Source organism: Arvicanthis niloticus, chromosome 30 (assembly GCF_011762505.2).
Source record: "Arvicanthis niloticus isolate mArvNil1 chromosome 30, mArvNil1.pat.X, whole genome shotgun sequence".
NCBI classification, from domain to species: domain Eukaryota; kingdom Metazoa; phylum Chordata; class Mammalia; order Rodentia; family Muridae; genus Arvicanthis; species Arvicanthis niloticus.
The window spans coordinates 19,632,715-19,654,574 of record NC_133438.1 but is presented as its reverse complement, the minus strand read 5'-3'; the positions used below and the strand labels follow the sequence as shown (position 1 = coordinate 19,654,574).

Genomic DNA, 21,860 nt, shown 5'->3' with positions numbered 1-21,860 from the left:
TTAACAGGGAATTTATAGAAATAACTGACAATAACTTTCCCAGATCCAATTAAAACAGTAAGAACAACTTTAGGTGGCAATGTTTCTAAGATTAAAACAAACAAACAAACAAACAAAAACAAACAAAAAAAACCCACAACTTTAGAACAGGTGACCTGTGTTTGTGTTTGATAGCTTTTGATTGCCAGAAGGGGGTGGGGGTGGGGGGAAGAAGGTGAACCAGCTTGGGTGGAAAGGTTGACTAAATCTCAGAATGGCAAGAAGGGATGATGTAGAAACTGGAAAGTAAAGCTCCCCTGGGTCTGGAGCTTCTCTGTGCTGGTTTTGTGGAGCCCACTGTACCAGATCAGAAACACATCACTTGTGGCATCCGCTCTGCTCACCTCCTACTGTGGCCCTTCAAGAGCAGTGGAAGATTTCTTATAGTTTAAGAAACCCAAAGGCAGCTTGATGGGCTGGGTATCCATCCCAGAGCTCGTCACTTGTGGTACATTTAGGATGGTGATTCTCTTTCTTTTTTTTTTTCTTTTTTGGTTTTTCGAGACAGGGTTTCCCTGGAACTCTGTAGACCAGGCTGGCCTTGAACTCAGAAATCCTCCTGCCTCTGCCTCCCAAGTGCTGGGATTAAAGGCGTGCGCCACCACCGCCCAGCTAGGATGGTGATTCTCATGGGAATTTTAACTACAGTAAAAGGGGAATGATTTCACAGAATTCGCCTCTCTCTTTCTACTTCTGTTTTTTTTTTTTTCCATTTTTTTCCATGTCTACCCTAGTTCCGTCTCCCATTGTAACCTCCTTTAGATGCCAAGTTCATTCTTGTTGGTTTTTAGCAGCCACATCAAGGCATGCTTTGTTCTCATCCCCGATCTGTTCTCAGAGTGGAATACTTATGGGATGAAGACTCCGTTTCACACCCAGTTTGGTTGAATGTTTTGTTAGGCTCATGTCATCCACTTCAGAGATGAAGATGAACCCAGGGTAGAAAGGGGTGAGGTCAGACATTTCTCCTTACCGTCTTCTCATGAGCATGCCAACGGAATCATACAGAGGCAGCCCTACTTTAAGAGCCAGTCAACCTCTGAGTGCCCTTTGCCAGGGTTTATGGACTTTCCAATTGACTCTATCTTGCTTGGAGGTGGGGGGGGGGGGAGGGAGGGAGTGGAGGGGTTATGAAGCCAAGCACCAGGGACTCACACAGCAGGAAGACAAGCAATAGAACCTTACAAAAGTTCCAGCTCATCCCAGACTCCTCCCATCGCCTCTCCCTTTGTTTTACATATTGATTTATTGAAGTGCATGTTGGTTTTGGAGAGTTTCTTTCCACTCCTCCACTCAAGTCCCAACAAGCAAGGAACCACATCTTAGGCAGATATCTTGGAAGGACGAGAAAACAGAAACTGTTCCAAAGAATTCTAGTCACTGGTGCCCTGCAGTTAGATAGGGCGAGAGAGCTCCTTCTCCCCTCTTTACTACCACGTTAAAGTAAAGCCAAATACACAAAGATTTAGTCTAAGATAAAGACAGTGACAGTATTAACCACAACGGACAAGTGTAGCCTCGTGTTTTCTGTGTTCCAAACAATTTCAGGGGCAGTCATGACCTCCATATAAATGCACAGATCTGAAAAATTGTTAATTTATGGTACAAAATTCAGAACAGGTGATACATCAGCTCGCTAAGATGCTGTGATAAATAGGTGCAGGCAGGACATCTTGAAACCACAAAGACATTCTAACCCAGCTCACAGTGGGGCAGGGCTGGATCTCTGCCTTCTCTTTTCTCCTTCTTTCTCTTACTTCTTCTAGGTTTCAAAGGTCACTGCTTCTTCCAGACATCTCTTCATTTCCTTTTCCAGTCAGTACCCAGGTCTGTATCAAGTCTCCCGTCTGCTTTATAAGGAGCTTCCTCCTCGAAAAAATCATTCTTTTTTTCCTTTTAGGTTTTGCCCTCAATTTGTAACCTATAAATGGAGCTGTAATCAAATTCTCTACAAAGCTCTGGCAGGTTCACTGGAGACACACTGTCTTCTGTTCTCTTTAAGGAAAGAACAGAGTAATGAGCCAAAGGACTTGGGTAGTAAGGAGAACAAGAATCCCCTGCACAGGACTTCCAGCCTGATACGGCTTCTCCAATGGCAGCTTTGTGTGCTTGTGGTTTCCCAAAGAACCTCCTGGCATTAACCTGTGATGCTGTTTCTCTTGCCCCAGCTGTCTCCAGCTAAACCTACTGCAGCCTTTCATCTCCCTCCTGCTGGTAGCGGCTTGCAGCATTGGTGGCTTTCCAACACATCTTCCCGCCACAGCACGTTCCCATCAGAAGAGACATCAGAGTCAGAACAGTCCGGTTTCTTACCTTTATTCCCCTCTCCATAAGTGTCTGTGACCTGTTGCCTAATATCTGCAAATCTCTCTTTATGTGATGGAGACAGTAACACTTAGCCTATAGCTTTGCCATTAATATTAAGTATGTAGGCCGGATACAAAAACGAAGGATGACATTGAGGTTGGCAGTTGCTGGATAAAGGATAGATATTATTATCCCAAGAATGCACTGTAATCTGGAGGCTGGAATTATTCATTTCAATATTTCTCGCGACAACAAAAAATTGCTCTTAATTTTTAAAGTAGTGTTTGAACTTCCCTAAACTCAACCATCACCCAACATCACAGACTCTTAGCTCCCTCTCACTATGATTTGACTGAAGCTGGCTTGGCAACATCTGGCTCTTTCCTTGTTCTGTGGCTCCTTTCTGAGTTCTGTTTTGCAGAATTCATTGCAAACTTGGAACTCTTCCAAGGCATATAACAAAACCCTCACATGGCTTTGAACATCTGCCTGTTGAGATCTTTGTTTGTTTTGTCTTTGTGGGTGAACGGAAGCACCCAAATAAGTCTATAATATCCCAGGACAGCTCAAACTAGACATGAAAACAAAATTTTGATAGAAGGTCTGAATTAGAGTTCTGTGTAATCACGGCTAACTTTATAATCATGTTTGAACCATCACCACCATTTTCAAGCAAATGAAAAACAGTTTCTGCCTCCAGGCTTGTGACCTTTTAAAGATAAGCACAAACAATGCCATATGCTACCTCATTTTCATAAATGAGTGTCTGAAGTGTACAAGTGGATACTACAGAGCTCAATTTACTAAGCTGAATCTCTTAGCGGCCTACTTCAGACCTCTACCCACTACATCTCTGTGCTTGTATTTTCCTACCAAAAAGAGAAAACCCACAGAAGTAACAGATGCAATGTCCTAGGAGAAAATGGCTGAAGATGCTTCATCTAAATCTGCAATCTGAAGTCGAGAGCAAGCAAGGGTTTCTGAGTGCCGTGCCTGCATGTAAGGAGCGACTGCTAAACCAGAAGCATCACTGATCTCTGAGAGTGTGGGAACTGCAGCAGCATCCTTATGACCTCTGTAACCGAGGCTCATACCCACAGCCCAGATTCCCCTTTATCTGGATGTGGGAATCGATGTCTGGAATGGTTACACGCTTAGTTCATTCTGGGTTCATATGTTCCTGACCGAAATAGGCAAGTGCTATGAAGGAGACTTACAGATTCAGTAGGAAAGAGTAGGGTCACATGGACTATCAGTACCAAATGACTTTTCTTGTTTTAACTGGCTTCAGATTTCCCCTCACATTTCAAGAAATGACATAGTCATCCATCACCAATAGTTGGGTTTTTTTCTTTTTGACTCTCAAATTGACCCCCTAGTCTGTCATTAGAATGTGACCCTTTTTATTAAAATAAAAATACATATTATTGGGCCCTATTTCATGCCCAGCCCACATATATAAAAACAACTAAGACCTCCAGTAGGGTAAGAATAATATTTCGGTGTGGAAAGAGGAAGGCAGAGTTTGCGTGAATAGCCTTGGTATGAATTTTTCTATGTGAAGGGACAATGAGAAGAAGAATAACAACGTAGTGTGAAGGCCTGGAAGAGAGCAAGGGAGCATTGCAGAAGGAACTAGAGAAGCAGATGTGAGTTCTAAATGCAAAGAGAAAATTGGTAAAGTTCTGCAACTCTTGGATTGAATAGTTGTCTTCATCTTTGTTGTTACCATTCGCCTGCCATCATCATCACCATCGTCGACAACTTCAGGACAGCGTATGTTTGGATATCAGTGCCTTTTATGTAGCAGAGAGAGGGGATATCCCTTTGAAGATTGGACAGTCATTGCTGCTGTTTCCATGCCCACTGTGGGATTCGGGAAGGCTCTCATTTATGACACTCTATCTGTTATTTGTATCTGTGTAGGTAGAGCCAATAATAGAGCGAGGCCATGAGAACATGGTCCATCACATCCTGCTCTATCAATGCAGCAGCAACTTCAACGACAGTGTTCTGGACTTCGGCCATGAGTGCTACCACCCAAATATGCCAGATGCCTTCCTCACCTGCGAAACTGTGATTGCCGCCTGGGGCATTGGTGGAGAGGTGAGGCTAATGACAATGACCAACTCTTAGACAATTATTTGATTGTGCTTCTCCATTCCTATGGTTCTAGTAGAATCACACTGCCCTTACACAAAAATGCATAAAGATTTGTTTATATTTCCACATTCATAGGAAAGTCTTCTTCCCTTAAATGACTGTATTATCTGTGTTTATTAAGTGATGGTGTTACAAAAGCTGAAGGGTCTTGAAGGAATAGTTGGGTTTGGGTACCAGAACTCTTAGTGACTTTCACTGTCTCATGACGTTTTTCTTTTTTCCATATTTAGGGCTTTACCTATCCACCTCATGTCGGCTTATCCCTTGGCATGCCACTGGATCCTCGTTATGTTCTTTTAGAAGTCCATTATGATAACCCAGCACGGAAGAAAGGTAAGTCCTTTCTTTGTTTTACCTATCAGTTTTAAAATGTCATTGTAAATATTGTCTGTAACATAGTTGAAGTGAATGAAATAGAAAAATTTTGTATTAGAAAGTGTTAACTTGTATGTCCAAAGTAGGATGCTTTTAATAGCAAAACAGGGTGCTATTCAGAATTACACTGGCACAGTAGCAGTGAACTGGCAGCATCTGTGCAAATGGGCATCTACGGTCACAAATCCTAAGAATACATTCTCATATTTGATATCAAGAAGTAGGAAAATAGCCAGCCCTTTTGTCATATAAATTAGTTTCAAATACATGTGATGTTTAGAAGATTCTGTGTGTGTACGCATGCATGCACATATGTATGTATGTATGTATGTATGTATGTAATTCCATGTTGGGTACCTTCCTCAACTGCTTTCCAACTCACTTTTTTGAGACAGGATGTGGTGTTTGAATAAGAATGGCTCACATGGGCTCATATTTGTTCAACTTGGTCCCTAGTTAGTGAAATTGTTAGGAAAAGATTCGGAGTTGTTGTCTTGTTGGAGAAGGTGTTTCACTAGAAAGGAGCATTGACATTTCAGAAGCCCACACCAGCCATTCCTAGTTAGTTCTTTTGTGGTTGTTACGTCAAGATCTAAGCTCTCAGTTACTGTTCTTTAGTGCCATGCCTGCCTGTCACCATGTTCTTCACCATGATAGTCAGTGACCAACCCTCTGAAACTGTAAGCAAGCCCCCCAGTAAACTCTTTTCTTAGTAAATTCTAGCCCCAAACATTTTTCTTATGAAAAAACTCTTGTGAAAGAGCTACCATCTCTCACACTAAAAGCTACTGGCAATTTGTTGTTTGATAGGCTGTGCACAACGGTGCTCAAGAGGTATCTATGGTGAAAAACTGTCTGATGAGAGGTGGAGATGAGGATATGAATTTAAATTCAGAATGTACTCATACCATTTTACAAAGCAAAGAAATAAATCAGTATATTAAATGTGAAATTACCAATTAAAGCAAGCTTAATTATTTTACTACATAATTATTCAATAAACATTAAACATCAACTACATGCTTATTTTGTGCTGAAAGATTAATATGAGTGAAAAAGATACTTTCTCATCCATGGAAGCTATAGTCATAACTATGTATAATGGTGAATGCCCTTAATCCCAGCACTTGGGGTCCAAGAGCAAAGGAGTGCCAGTTTGAGGCCATCTTGGTCTACATAGTAAGACCTTCAGTAGAAACAAAACAAAATGAAACAAATAAAAGTTATAGTCTAGTCAGAAAGAAAAGCAATTAAAATAAAAGTTAAATGTTTCTGCCAGTTGATGCAAAAGGGTGTACCTGACAGTGTGAGAGTATTTAATTGTTGACCTAATTAAGCCGGGAGGATGTGGTGGTAGTCTATAAAACTTTCCTTGTAAAAACAGACTCTTCATAGATCTAGGTCTAAGTACCTGTGGGAAAGGTTTCAATTAATTAAAATTAATTGCAGGTTTATAGTATCTGGGTCACATATTCTCCCTCACTTTAGTGACATGTCATAGCAAAGAATGTATTATTTGTCTTTTAACCCCATAATGCCTAGTACATATCAGCTCTTAATAACTGTTTGATGAGTTTGTTAAGGAGTAAAAGGATGATAATAAACTGTACAGAGTTAACCTTTAGTAGATTTCTGTATCAGTAGCTGAATGATTTATAAGTAAGATTTGAAGTCATCCCAAAACAATGTAAAGTAAAACTTCTAGGGATACTCAATCTTATAATGAATGACTTTAATTTTGTTGTTGTTGTTGTTCTGTCCTTGTGTTAGATAACAGTCAAATATGTCCGATAGATAACTCAAACATATCCTCCATAGTATATTGTATGGGTTTGTGTTCTAATTTCTGTTCACAAAGGTAATTTTTGTCTTCCATCCATTTCTGCTTGTATTCCTTTGCTTCATGGGATTTCTAACAAAAATAGATGATCCATTTCAAATGAATGTAAAAACCTTTTAGAAGTACTCAAATCCTCTCTTGCTTATGTGCTCTTGTTACAGGCTTAATAGACAGTTCTGGGCTGAGGTTTTTCCACACTACAGATATAAGGAGATATGACGCAGGGGTGATTGAGGCTGGCCTCTGGGTGAGCCTCTTCCACACAATCCCTCCAGGGATGCCTGAGTTCCGTTCTGAGGGTCACTGTACTCTGGAGTGCCTAGAGGAGGTAAGTAGTATCTTAGTCCACAACCCGACATCTCCAGATTAGCTCATGCTCTCAGACCTGTGAAAGTTTCCCTACGTGTTTATGACGTGTTCAATGACGGCTTCTTGGAAAGCCGTTGATGTCATTTGGACAAGACCTTTGGCTGCCCATTTAGCATGCTGAAGGCTGGAAGAGAAGAATTAGGGTGCAGAATGACCTGTGAAGTGATTTTTTCCTTCCTTGACCATTTTTCTTCTTACTTCCTTTGGGCATTTTATGAGTTTTCTTCATTTGTGTGGCTTCTTTCTCCTTTCTCCCTTTCACTTGTTATCCCTGTACTTTTTCACGACTCACTTTTTTTTCTGTTTTTCTCTGCTTTATAATTTTCTTTTTTTTAATAAGAAGAAATGTGAAATATGCCATGCACAAGGGAAACTGTCAAATGTAGGCTTTTCAAGACTACCCCCATTAACAGATTTTTCTCTTGAATCTAAGTGTTTCAATATGGGTCCCATTATTTATGAAATATGGGATTCTGTGACAGCACAATGGTGAAGTGGAAAGAACATGTTCTGCTGAGTCATTCAGACCCGGATTCAAATTACCATGACAACACATAGCGGCAGCAGAAACAGGGTGAATCACTTAATTCCACTCAGAAAGATGCTTTCTTTTATAGGGGAAAGTGGGATTGGGTTCTCTTTTGGAGAGTTTGCATTTTGCAATTATTGACCTGCTGCTGTAATCTTTCCACTGGGACCATTGTATGACTTTTTATCTCCCAGAGGAAGGAAGAGAAACCTAAGTCAGTGTGGATTGGTACCTTTCCCTTCCTTCTTCTGGCAAATTCTGATCACAGAGAAGTCAACAATCCAAATTCAAGGTGTTTGGCACCTCAGGGTTTCACTTAAATTGCTCAATCTTTTTGTCCTTTGTACCTCCAGTATGCCTAAATTGTCTGAGCATGCCCTCCAAGAGCTAATCGGGTCTTTCTTCCTGTCCTTCAGGCCCTGGGAGCTGAGAAACCAAGTGGAATCCACGTGTTTGCAGTTCTTCTCCATGCTCACCTGGCAGGCAAAGGCATCAGGCTGCGTCATTTTCGCAAGGGAGAGGAAATGCAGTTGCTGGGTTATGATGATGCTTTTGACTTCAATTTCCAGGAGTTTCAGTATCTGGCAGAAGAACAAACAATCTTACCAGTATGCATGCGCGTTATTCTCCAGAGACTGTCAAGAGGTTTAGCTTCCAAGATGCAGTAGGGCTCCTGCTAGCCAAGAGAATTGTTCTGCTCATAGTCTTAAAGCCACCCACTGTGGGTGTTGCTTACATCAGAGTCAGGAATGTGTTTGATCTGCTTCCCAAACTAGAAACTTGCTTTTCTTACCATTCCCTGGGGGCAATGCAAGTTCTTGATTAAAGAAAGAAGAAAGGAGAGAGAGAGAGAGAGAGAGAGAGAGAGAGAGAGAGAGAGAGAGAGAAGGAAGGAAGGAAAGAAGGAACTGAACAGCTCAGATTCAGATCACTGGCACATGAGCCTTTAGGTTGCAATTATGATAATGGCAGAGTTGCCCATTAGGATATGTCATCTTGAAGAGGGGACACATTTTATTAGTTTCCTTTGAGTGAACAGTGAACCTTGAATAATTCTTCCAGAAGAGCAAAGGTGGAGAAATGGCTCAGTGGGTAAGAGTGCTTGCTCTGTAAACATGAGGGCTTGTGTTCAAATCCTCAGCAGCCTTGTAGAAACTGGACATAGTTTTGAATCCCTATGACCTGCATGTTGGGGGACAAAGATGTGAGAGTCAGTCACCACCAGCATATGGATATGCGTGTGTGTGTGTGTGTGTGTGTGTGTGTGTGTGTGCGCGCGCGTGTGCATTATTCTTGGTGTTGTAAGCCAACTTGTGTACCAATACTTGGGGTTAGGGTGGAAGAAGAGAATTGTATGTTTTACCATAGTGAAAGTTTTCATTATTTATTTATTTATTTATTTTTTATTTTATAATGCTTTGTCTCCATTCTATGCCCATCAGGTTCAGTAGCCATGCAGTTTTCTATCCTTAAATAGACTGTTGAACGTTAGAAATTCACACAATTTGTTAGATGGCCATGGCACACAAGCTTTGAGACTTGCAGTTGAACAAGGCTTGCAGTAGAGTTTTTAGAAAGCGTGAGCTGTCAGGAAGAAGTAGAAAACTACAAACAGTAGAAAAAAACAGAAGTAACTAGTGGAAAGAAGACGGACCTATTTGCGTTTTAATGATCATACTTTACCCATAGCTCAGACTCACAGTTCCTTTTTTTAGCTTGTTGTACACCTTGAGGAGCATAAGATGTTTTAAGAAGGAATGCTTTGCTAGGAGTCCATCTACACTCTCCTTTTTCTCCTTGTGTTGGTCTCATGGCTGGCTGTCCTAGCCCATTGCTTCCTAACTGTGATGTATGTGTATGCTGTGCTCAGGGTTGTGCAAGCTGAGACACTTCAGGTGCAATGAGGAAAGCCTAGGGACTGGTGCCAGAGATTCCCATCTCTGGCCCATGTACTTGGACAGTGCTTCTTTCTCCCCTTATATCATGTAGGCCCTAGGAATCAGACTCACTTGATAGCAAGAGCTTTAATCCACTGAACCATCTTCTCACTGGCCCTTTAAATCTGCTCTCAAAAGTGAAATGACACCAGCAGTAATATCTTATCTTATCTACATGGTGGAAAGATATAGATATATATAATATATTATATATATGTATATATATAAAAGATCATCATTTTTAATGTGTGTTGTAATGCTCAAAAAATTGGAAAGCACTAAACCAATAAATTAATATTAATGTCTAAGGAAATAGGGATGTAACTACAGCGTTTGAAGGATGATGCTGGATACATAAGTAAGCACAGTAGGATTGTGACTAATATTTCACTAAATAATTATCTCTACTAAAGTCTAAAGACTAATTATGGCATCAGATGTCCCCATAACAGCTGTGCAAAGTAAGTGTTACTTTTCTCACTGTGCTTAGATACACAAATTGTATCCAGATTTTTTAGTTCCTTATCTAAATGTTCATCTAGAACACTGCAGAGTCTGCTCCGAACTTGGAGAGCTGTCTTGTTTATTTGCTTTCCGAGTGTCCTAACAAACTGGAGTTAAGCAGATCAAAGTCTTCTGAGTCAAGCTGTTTGAAGCTCTCCCTCAGGCAGTAAATATACACTGTTGGACTAAGGATAAATTAGACAAGCAAAGCGGTCTAAAATCCTAACCTGAAGGCTCTTGCTTTTATTCCAGGGTGATAACCTGATCACTGAATGCCGGTATAACACCAAGGACCGAGCTGTGATGACGTGGGTAAGAAAATGTTAGTCTTAGAGTTCATTTGAAGAAAGGAAGAAATAACCTTTCATTGTAAAAGAAGTAAAATAAAAAACCAAGTCCATTCCTATGTTGTAACAAAACTCTGAAGCACTTCAGCATGAAGCATCATAACGTGAAGTGTGAGCTTTGTTAGTGCTTCAGCAGACTTCAAAACCTCGGTAATAACCACAGTGTAATTTATTGGTGCTTTGGGGAAGTGTCCCTTCTTTATCTTTTACTTTGTCCCTATCAGATAAGCATTAACTCATCTCTATATCACTTGGGTGTACTTGGATATTTACTTAAATAAATCTGGACTTCAAAAAGAAGAATGAAGTACATGAAGTCAGAGCTTCTGACCCAGAGAGAAATGTGGTCCCCACAGATTTATTGGGGACTTCTGCCAAGCTTTCAAGAAATAGATATTCTGTGCCTTGCTCAGTCTCTTCTAGGAACAAAAGTAGAGGTGATCTCCCACCAGCTTTTTTTAATAAAGAGAATACAATCTTAGATCTAAAGCTATATGTACTAAGGCATGAGCCAGGACAATGTACACCTTTGGCAAAATATTGACAGACTGCATCCTGCTTTATGTATAAATCTGCTGTTATAACTGGTTTGGGTTTAGATAAAGAATACAAAATTGAATTAAATCAGAGAATATATCCCGCCATTCCATTTAAGAGGTTGAAGGAAGAAGATATGATTTTTCCAAAAGAGGCAGAGAAAAACTTTTTAAAACTTAAGCCTATCACAGGGGGATGAAAAAAGGCCATAGCCAGGAATAGGAGGGAACTGCCCTACCTAGGTCAAAGTTAGCTATGGTCAAATCTGTAGTGAATATTAAATTAAAAATATTTGCTCACAACTGTAAAGAATTCAAGGGTGACAAACGTGCAATCCTACATTTGGAAATGTGGTTGGGGGTTCATAACAGGGCATTCAGATAAGTGAGGCATTTGTTTGTTTGTTTGCTTGTTTGTTTTTTGGTTGGGTTTTTTTTTTTTTTTATTTAAGTATGGTAACATGACCGACAACTGCCCATAATAAGAAAAATATGTGTGTTTCTGAGTTCTACTTTATTGATTGATTGATTAATTAAACGTATATGTAAGGATAGTGCAGTTGCCATCACGGTATGCATGTGGAGGTCAGAAGAGCTTACTGCAGGGTCCTTTGTTTCTGCTCTTATGTTACTCACTCCACGCTTTGCTGGTCTGTGAACTTCCGGGAAACTCCAGGACCTCTGAATACCATATTGCTCTAGGAGTATTACAATTATTGATGTGGGCCATGTTACCTGGCTGTTATGTGGGTCCCAGAGGTTAATTCAGATTCTCAGGGAAGCACTTTCTATGATTCTTTCCCTGCCTTTCTAGCCTGTAGAGAAGAGATCTGTATATCCATTTGGGGACAAACAGTATTTCATTCTGATAAGGTGGCTTTGAGCTTTCATCGGGGGCTTCTGACCTCTATTATGTTAAATGTGTCTTTTTAATAATTTTCTTTTCCTCTATTATTTGGACTATTTCTATCAATTTTTAAGTTCATTAATTCTTCCCTAGGTCACAGCAAGTGTGCTGTCGAATGCTTTCTGAAGGCATTCCCATGGACATTGCGTGGACTTTGTCGTGGAATGGACATTCTGTGGGTGTTCCCGTGGGTGCTCCTGTGGACAGTTTCTTCATTTTTCACTTTCAGCACTTAGTGTCCCACCTATCGGGGTTTTCTCTTTCCAGTGCCGCTTCTGAAGTCTTCCCTCATTTTAATCATATTTGCCTTCAATTACTTGACTTTTACAGCCTTCGCTAAATCTAACATCGGTACCATCTTTCAATATGTGACTAATGACTTCTTTTTCTTGAGTAAATATCACAGTTCATTGTTTCTTTAATAATTTTCAGTTGAAAACTGGACAACGGAAAGTGTTGAAGCAACTCCAGGTTCCTCAGATAGTTGAAGGTTTGACTAAAACATGGCGGAACATCACTTACATGTTGCCTGTCGACACAGTGGCACATGACTGCTGATATTGATATACATAATGATAATATCACAGAACATTTAGTCTAGCTAAGAAACCACCCCCACAGTACATGGGAGGTAGATGCAGGAGGGTAAGAAATTTAAAGCAGCCTGATCTCCTCCACAAGACCCTCTCTCTCCCTCACAACCCTGAATAATTCCATCAAAGGGATTTCCTAACACAGACACATCACCAGGAACCTCTGAGATCTCTACTTTGGTATGGTTTATATCAGATCAACAGAACTCTCAAGGGCTTTAATAGGTTATCTAGGAAAGGGATCTTTTAAAGAGTTAGAGATAATTTTAATAGTTAATGTTTCAATATATTTTGAAAGTTAAGAGTCCTGTAAACTTTTTTCATGCTAGCTATTTAGAGGTAGAGGTAGAACAATTATAGGTTCAAGGACAACCTGAGGAACCTAGTGAAACCTAGCATTAAAATGTTATAGAAAGAGGCTGTGTCAAGAGCTTAGTAGTAGTGGTTTGTCCAGCAACTCCGAGGCCCAGGTTTGACCCTCAGTACCACAAGAAATAACCAAGATAAGCTGCTACTTGAAAATAATAAAGACTGACTGCATTTCAGAATTGAGTGGATCTGTGTGACCCCCATTACCTTTGTGTTGTGTGTCTGAGAGCTTTGAAAAATAAAATATATCTCCATTTTTTCAGGGAGGACTAAGCACTAGGAATGAAATGTGTCTCTCATACCTTCTTTATTACCCAAGAATCAACCTAACCAGGTGTGCCAGCATCCCGGACATCATGGAACAGCTGCAATTCATTGGCGTGAAGGAGATCTACAGACCTGTCACGTGAGTGGCATTGGATTGTGAGCTTCCGAGAGTGGCTCCCATCTTTATACTCAGACAACTATTGTATTATGTATTGTGGATGTATTATTGTATTATGGGCTGCCTTTTATGGGTTGCTTGGAACTCAGGAAAGCGAGTAAGCTTGGTTGCCATGTCCTATAAAACAGTCTTGCAATCAGCAGTTGCTAGGAAGAGTTGCTAAGGGGGTCGGCCATTAGCTGAACTCCTGGGTAAGTTATTACAAGGAAATGATGCACAGGAAAAGCAAAGTTTGGAGCAGCCAAGCTAGCAGATGTTGGGACCCGCACTAGCCCCACCGTTCGGGCGGCCAAAAATGTCGCGGCCTGAGCAAAATGTTGAGGCCCGGGCTGCCCCGCGTTTGGTGGCTCCTGTATCCCGGCCCAAGCTGCTGCTCCAGTCCACGGGTCGGGGTTCAGCAAGAGAGACAGTGAGGGCAGACTCGAAGAATGGAGACCAGACAGAGTGTGTTTCAATCCCGTTTATTCTTCATTCTCTCTTCTTCTCCCCAAGTCCCAAGTCTTGAGTTCCTAGTCCCTAGTTCCTAGTCCCTAGTTCCTAGTCCCTAGTTCCTAGTCCCTAGTGCCTCCAAGTTCCAGGTTTCTTCTTCCAAGTGCCAAGTGCCTAATGTCTAATAACTAACTCCAAGTTGTTCTCTCTCAAGTGTCTCCTTCTCTGTCTTCTCTGTCTGATGTGTCTCCCTAATGTCTGATTCTCTGATCTCTCTGATCTCTGTCTTTTATATGTCTCACTTCTAAGCCACGCCTCTAAGTCACACCTATAATCATGCCCTTAGGTCTTGTCTCTAAATCTGATCTCTAGGTCACTCTTAAGTCACACACCTTTAATCTCACACACCTTTAATCTCACGCACCTTTAATCTCAAGGTATCTAAACCAAGATTATCAGAGTGTGCTCAGCTGTTGTAAGCTATTGTAATCCAAGTCTCATGTCAGGGTATATGGCTCAAGATGGCTGCAAAGCTGATAGCTGCTTTCTGCTAAAAGTCAGCCCCCAACAAGCAGAGGCCTCTCTGAGTCACCACACACAATGCACAACCAGTTGAGATGATGCCTCTTTAGTAGGGTCTCCTAAAAAAAAGTCTGTAGAGCAGCTGTGCCCAGGCTTTTTACTGGGGATGCTCCCTGTAGTACTGTCTGCCTAATGCATGCCCAATTTGCTGAGTTGATAATCGAAAGCAACCATTCAACACAAAACTCATTGACTATAGCACTGAGGTCCACTGAGCCTTCTGATAGTTTAGAGAAAGTTTTATATCAGCTTAGGAAATTGCCAACTACTTAAGTTCTTAGGTAATAGCCAAAAGTTAACCTTGCAAGCAGGATTTCTTGCTTCAGATAGGGCCTTCCCACAGGACTTGGGTTGGCTTCAAATGAACGATCCTCCTAGCTCTGGCTCTCAGGTGCCAGGATTCTGGTTGTGTGCCTCCAGGTGCAGGTGAGAAGATCATGGTTAGGAAGGTGGCAGATTCAGGCCTGCTCCATAAACACTGTGTGACTGTTTACCAAAGAAACTAGTATGATTAAATACAAAGACTATTCTTTTCTTCTTTAGGTTATATTCTAGAGTTTTGGGGTGGATAAGAAACAAATGGATGGACATTAAATTGGAAATGGTAGTAGATGCATTAAAATGGTGAGAAGGAAGGGAGCAAGTAACTGGCCAGCAGAAGAGTCAGAACCTTTCACAGAAAGTGATATTTGATCAGGGACCTGCAGGCTGAAGCACCAGCAACAGGAAGATAGTCAAAGGAATTGTATGCAGAGAAAAAAGAGAACAGTGTGACTGTGTGTATGTGTCTGTGTGTGTGTGTCTCTGTGTCTCTCTGTGCCTCTCTTTGTGTGTGTGTGTGTGTGTGTGTGTGTGTGTGTGTGTGTGTGTGTGTGTGTGATGAGCCTGCATGTTTGAGCAAGAGGATGCCTTTGGCTAGGACAGAGTGAAGTGGGGCAGAGACTGTGTGTAGAGGTGGAGTCATTATATAGTAATACAAAAAGAAGCCAACATGGGATAGAAACAAAGACCACTGGCTAGGTCTGCAGTGGTTCCCATCCTTCCTAACGCTGCGACCCTTTAATATAGTTCCTCATGTCATGGTGACTCCCAATCATAAAGTTATTTTGTTGCTATATCATAACAGTAATTTTGATACTCTGTTGCAATGTTCTCAATCTGTAAGTCACAACCTCCTTGAAGGTTGCAATGTAAACATCTGCTATGCAATCTTCAAGGAGATTGTGACAGATTGAGAACCACTGGGCTAGGGTGTCAAGAAAAGACTGTAAAAGGATAAGATGGGAAAGAGTGGGTCAGAAATTTACTGTGATTGTCCACTGAAAGCCAAGAGCACCTTGAGCCTAGGCAGTGGCACTAGTTTTGACAGAAGAAGTGGTGCTACATTCAGATGAAAGTGGCCCCTGCATGGCTAATTAACTGAGTGCATCTGAGGGAGCAGCAGGAGGAAGAAGAATAGTTCAGGGAGTGGCATCAGGACACAGGCCTGGTGGCATCAAACAAGGATGGATAGGAGATGCCAAAAAAGAACCTATGTTCTCTGGGACATCAGCACAAAGCATGAGGATGGCTGATGGGAATTTAGAGATGATGTAATTTGTCTTAACCAGAAGATTTTTATGATAATTAAAACTTTTAGAAATGAAAAAGACTGATGCAAGTTGGACAACTATGCACAGACTTCTGAGGTGTTTTTAAGGACAGGATACAAATCTACTTAATGATAGCATATGATAATATGCAAATAGTCAAAGAAAATACAAGCACAATCTAATTTATGTTCCAAATAGCACAAGGATCAGAAATTGTTAGCTAAGTACTTTATTGTTGATCATGTATAGACATGTTTTCTTCTATTACTTTCCAAGGCATGCTGTGACCATGAGAGCAGAAGGCAGATTCTAGTGATCACAAAACATGAATCACAACACAATTGTGTGAGTGAGACAATAGTTATTAAATATGCTCACATGCATGGCATAGTTTAACCTACTTATACATAAACCCAGTTGGAGAAAACAGAAACTAAGATTAAGAGACTACTCAATACCATACAGTAGGTCATAAATGAAAGTGTTCACAGTCCAATATCCCCTTCTTAGTCTACACACAGAAAAACTTTCTGAACATTTAAACCTTTCAAAATGAAAGACTATGATGTAATTACACAAAAGCACATAGGATAAATATATTAATAGACATCAGAACAACACATAAAATATTCTAAAAAACACTGAGATAGGGGACAATGAGACGGCTCGGTGGGAACAGGCACTTGCTACCAAGCCTGAGGACCTATGTTCAACCCCTGTAAGCAATAGGGCATGCTTTGTTTAAATATTTTGATTATTAGGTTTTGGCCTCTGTGTGTGTGTGTGTGTGTGTATGTGTTCATGCTTGTTGGGTTATAGTGTGTGTGAGTCTTGTGTCTGTCTTACCATGTGTCATGGGGACAGAGGCACAGGAATTCAACTGTGTTCACTTCATGTTAGTGCCAGGCAGACATCAGACTGAGTGAAGCTGCAGGACTCTGCTCAGGGTGGGGGAGCACAGTCTGAGGTCCCATTGGGATGAGAGTTCTTGGCTTGGTTGTGTTGCTCATTTGGCTGTGTGGCAGCTTGCTTGGGATGATGGTCTCTGTGGCTGAGAACTGAGAACGTAGAGAGGTCAGAGAGGTTGTTTGCGAGAGATTAGGCAGCAGCTCGGGTGTGGGGGAAAATGGGGAAAGGGTATCACATCTGAAATGTAAATAAAATATCCAATTAAAAAAAAAAAGAAAGAAAGAAACCTTCTCCACTGTTCCCAATGGCAGGTCCCAAAGAAGAGAAACAGTCCATGGTCTTAAGATATTTATTTTCATGACAAAAAACAGATGAAAACTATACCCTGGCTTCTCAGGAGGTCCTGAGGTTAAATACTTTTTGCAAGGAGGCGGTTCTGGGAAGGAATGTTTAATTGGCTACACCCCTCTGGCTTTTAGGTATCTCATTAATATGGAAATCTGTCTTGAGGCTTTATATCCTGTACTTGTGGAGGGGCTAATAGGGGCATTGACTCTATGGCGGTCTTCAGCCTCATGTCAGGAGCCTGGAGTCTGGGAGCATGGTGAAATGCAGGCCATCCCTTAGGATCAACTGGGGGCTCCTGGGGTCTGGTGCTCGACCAGAAACCATGCTGTCCTTTCATGTCCTACATATGCATACATTCTGGGTGTGTTGCAATGCTAGGGGTCAAACCCCAAGGCTGGCACAGGTAGGCAAGTGCTGAACCATTGTCTTACATCTCCAGCTTCCCAAATATTGGTGTCATAGTGTTTTTCGATGTAAATAGATTTTTTTTCCTCTTTATTTTTTACACACTAAACAGGAAAGATCCTAAGTGTGTGTATGTGTGTGTGTGTGTGTTTAGCAAAGATGTAAAAACCAAGTGGTTGTATATTTATAAATGAATGGATGCTTCTTGCTTCATCCTCTATGCTCACCTTGGAGCTCCACTATAGATTCTCACTGCCTGATGGGCTTTGCCAGTATCCCTAATTTCTATCTTCCTAGGAAATGAATTTTTACCACTTGGAATAACAAGGAGAATTATTTTGCAAAACAAGGCTAGCTATGGGGTATCACTACCCCAAAAAATAACATTTTGTTTTATGTTCAAATTTACTTTTTAAAACCATGAGAAGAGGACCTCTATTCTAAAATGAGACGTTTCAATTTTAATAAATATTTTTTTAATTGAGCCCATCATCATACAGACATAAGTAATAGTGAAGGCAAAACCAACCAGGTGCAAAATTATAAGCCAGAAGAATGGAGATGGGTAAGGTGCTTTGTGATTTCTACTTTGATTAAAATCACATACTAATAACTCTTTAGGATCCAGTGCTGAAAAAGAGTACACTCCAACATGTCACCCCAACTCCTCTCCTCTGTGCTTTTAATATCTTGATAGACTAGACAGGGTGTTCTTTGTAAACATTTTGTAGCAATCTGGCGACTTAGATGGTGGTTTTGATAGCAAACTTGAAGCATTTACGTCTTGACTCGTTTTAGTGTTTATCTGGGGGATACAGAGGGTTTTTTTGTTTGTTTGTTTGTTTGTTTTTGGTTTTGGTTTTTTCCTTCTACAGATCTGGCAAAGCGAAGCACTCTCAAAGATGAGATGAGATGAGATGAGATGAGATGAGATGAGATGAGATGAGATGAGATGAGATAGATGAGATAGATGATAAACCTGCACTGTCTGTGGTTCCACACACCAACTTTACATATGTATGGACAAGGAGACTGTGACCAGAAATGAAGGGAGGCTGTGGCCAGAAATGAGGGGAGGCTGTGGCCGGAAATGAGGGGAGGCTGTGACCAGATAGGGTGAAGAAGCTGTGAACGGAAATTCGGAAAGGCTGTGACCAAAAATTCCCTAAATTATCAGTTCTGGAATCAAGAAGCAACTATAGGCGTTTACAGGCTTGAGCTCACACAAGCTTCTTATAACAAGCCAAGACAGGGCAGAGCATGAATTTCAAAAGAAGGCAGGAGCAATCAGCTCAAATCTTGTCCCAAATAAACAATTCGAACATCACCTGAATGTTAATACAGATAATTTGTCATATGGATGCTAATATAAAAGCCAGTAGATTAAATTTTAAAGTTACAGTTTGAGCACTTCTCAAAAAGCTAACTGATTATAATTTTTGTTTCCGTTTAGCTGAACAAAGGAGCTGAATTAAAACGGAATTTTGTTGATTCAAATATGTTTTGCTATTTTTCTAACTCTGAGATTCTGTTAGATAAAGGGGATTGAAGCAATCCTAGAGACATTAAAGTATCACAACGAATTTTTGTCACAGGTTTCCCTTCTACGACATAAAAAGTGATAACATGCTTCCTACTATCTCGTTCCCCATACTGTCTAAAATTTACAAGTTTTGTATTTTAAAGATGTTTAATTTTTTATTTAATGATGAAAACAAACATTGCTACAATAATTAACATAACATTTAAACCAACTCAGTGATTATTCTTAATCTTTCTATGCTTTCTTTTTTGATTTCCTTAACTTGAGTTTTCAGAATGTATTCCCAGGGTCTTCACTGAGGAAACCTTCATCACATCTGGCAGTCTTTCATTTGGACGTCATTGTTTCTGGGTATATTATTTCAGGGTTATGCTTTCTTTTTATTGGACAAATAGGGATATTTTCATGTGACGGTTTGTATATGCTCAGCCCAGGGAGTGGGCTATTAGAGGGTATAGCCCTGTTGAAGTAGGTGTGGTCTTGTTGGAGTAGGTGTGTCACTGTGGGTGTGGCCTTTAAGAACCTCATCCTAGTTGCCTGGAAGCCAGTATTCTGCTAACAGCTTTCAGATAAAGACCTAGAATTCTCAGTTCCTCCTGCACCATGTCTGCCTGGATGCTCCTACCTTGATGATAATGGACTGAACCTCTGAACCTGTAAGCCAGCCCCAATTAAATGTTGTCCTTTATAAGGCTTGCCTTGGTCCTGGTGCCTATTCATAGCAGTAAGGCCCTAACTAAGACTATCAAAGATTCTTTCCGTAGGAATAGCCACAGAAATTTTGTTGTTTTTTATGTATATTTTTCTAATCTATTTAAAAATTTCCCCAGATTTTTCTGTTCTTATTTTCTTCCTTCCTTCTTCCCTCCCTCCCTTCCTTTCTCCCTTCCTTTCTCAAAGGCAGGAGCTGAGACACAGAGTTTTTCTGTAATCCAGACTGACCTCAAACCCGTAAGAATCTTCCTGCTTTACCCTTCCAAGTTATGGAATTATAAATGTGAACTCCAAGCTTGGCTTCAAGTAATTTCTTTCAACACTAACACCTCTCATTAGTCATCTTCCACACTTTATTTATAATAATTTATTTTGTCTTTCTTCTTTTGCTCTATAGTTTGCCTATCATATTCTTCTATTGCTTTATCACCTTGTACTTGAATTTTTGATCCGTAAACTAAATTTCACGCTACTAAATTCATATTTTTTAAATAAACTTAAAGAACAAACAATTTCTATAACTCTCTTCAGTTTTATTTGTCCCTCATATCTTCTTTTGTTTTTGTTTTTGTTTTTCGAGACAGGGTTTCTCTGTATAGCCTTGGCTGTCCTGGAACTCACTCTGTAGACCAGGCTGGCCTCGAACTCAGAAATCCGCCTGCCTGTGCCTCCCAGGTGCTGGGATTAAAGGCGTGTGCCACCACTGCCCGGCTCCCTCATATCTTCTAAGCTCAGTTTCCTGTATTTTTTTTTTTTTTAAAGATTTGGTTTTTATTATTTTTAATTATGTGTACGGGGGAAGGTTACATGCTCATGAACGTAGATGGTCACACAGGGCAGAGGTATCAGATACCCCTGGAGCTGAGTAATAGGAAATTGTGTGCTGTGAGACTTGGATTTTGGGAGTAGAGCTTGGGTCCTCTGGAAGAGCAATGATACTCTCAACCACTGAGCCATCTCCCCATTCCCTTTCCTGTAGGGTGTAAGTTGTACCCCATGATTTTCCTTAGCCTTGTGGTTTCAAGATTCCCATCTCTTCTCTTGTTTATTCTGAGGGCCCTATCCAAAACCTCATCAAACGTATTTGAACCTAGCCTGTCTTCTCGCCATGCCACAGCTGGAGGATTAGATGACTCATTTTCTGCACACTTTCATACTTTGAGGGGAAAGGGTTATGAAGTGGGACTGGATGCCTTCTCGTTCAATGTGTGCACTGTTTCAGCCTTGGCTTCATTAGTGCCGTTGGAAGCCGCCTTACCTCTGGTGGGCTGAGTCACTTTCATGGAGGAACGTGTCTGCTTTGGACAGGGTGGTCCAGTCTCTCGCCACCCTGGAGCTTGCATCCTGTCTGGGAGACTGCATCCGGCTGTGTTCCTTCCAGTCATTCACAAGAGAATGTGAGCAGCATGGTTTTGTGAGCAGTTGGTTTTGTTTTCTTCCTGATGACCTGCTCCCAGCTGCTGTGTTCATCTTTTATGTCAATTGCTTGAGGCATAATTTAAAATCAAAGTGTGCCAATTTTAAATATAATCTTAGAAAATGTCATCAAGCTGGGCGGTGGTGGCACACGCCTTTAATCCCAGCACTTGGGAGGCAGAGGCAGGCGGATTTCTGAGTTCGAGGCCAGCCTGGTCTACAGAGTGAATTCCAGGACAGCCAGGACTATACAGAGAAACCCTGTCTCGAAAAACAAAAACAAACAAACAAACAAACAAAAAAACCCCAAGAAAATGAAAATGTCATCAATGTCACACCCCTGCTATCTAATAACATAAAGAGGCTTGGCAACCCCACCTCCTTTATAAAATTTTGGGAAGCTGAATATCTTCTATATTCCATATTTGTTCTTTTCTGTATTTTTTTAATTCAAGTACAGGTATGGCATGTGTGCTTTTGTGTCTGGGTCCTTTATGATGAATGACTCCGAAATTTGTCCCTGTTTGTCATTGTATCAGTCAGTACCTTTTTCTTGCTGAGTAATATGCCCAGGGTGAATAACCTTCCTACATGCTTGTCACTGTGGGAATACAGTTTCAGTGCGTTGTAAACATTCACACCACATCAAAGGGTACTGGGAC

At 40.9% G+C, this 21,860-nt stretch overlaps 1 protein-coding gene across 1 annotated transcript in view; it reads left to right on the top strand.

Annotated features, from left to right (window-relative positions):
- Moxd1 (monooxygenase DBH like 1) overlaps positions 1-21,860 on the top strand; it is an 82,978-nt gene that overhangs the window by 52,099 nt on the left and 9,019 nt on the right. The window contains exons 5-10 of the mRNA XM_076928031.1: positions 4,273-4,452; positions 4,740-4,842; positions 6,886-7,052; positions 8,039-8,230; positions 10,316-10,375; positions 13,079-13,221. Of these exons, the coding sequence (XP_076784146.1) occupies positions 4,273-4,452; positions 4,740-4,842; positions 6,886-7,052; positions 8,039-8,230; positions 10,316-10,375; positions 13,079-13,221 (845 nt within the window). The remainder of the gene's footprint in view (positions 1-4,272; positions 4,453-4,739; positions 4,843-6,885; positions 7,053-8,038; positions 8,231-10,315; positions 10,376-13,078; positions 13,222-21,860) is intronic.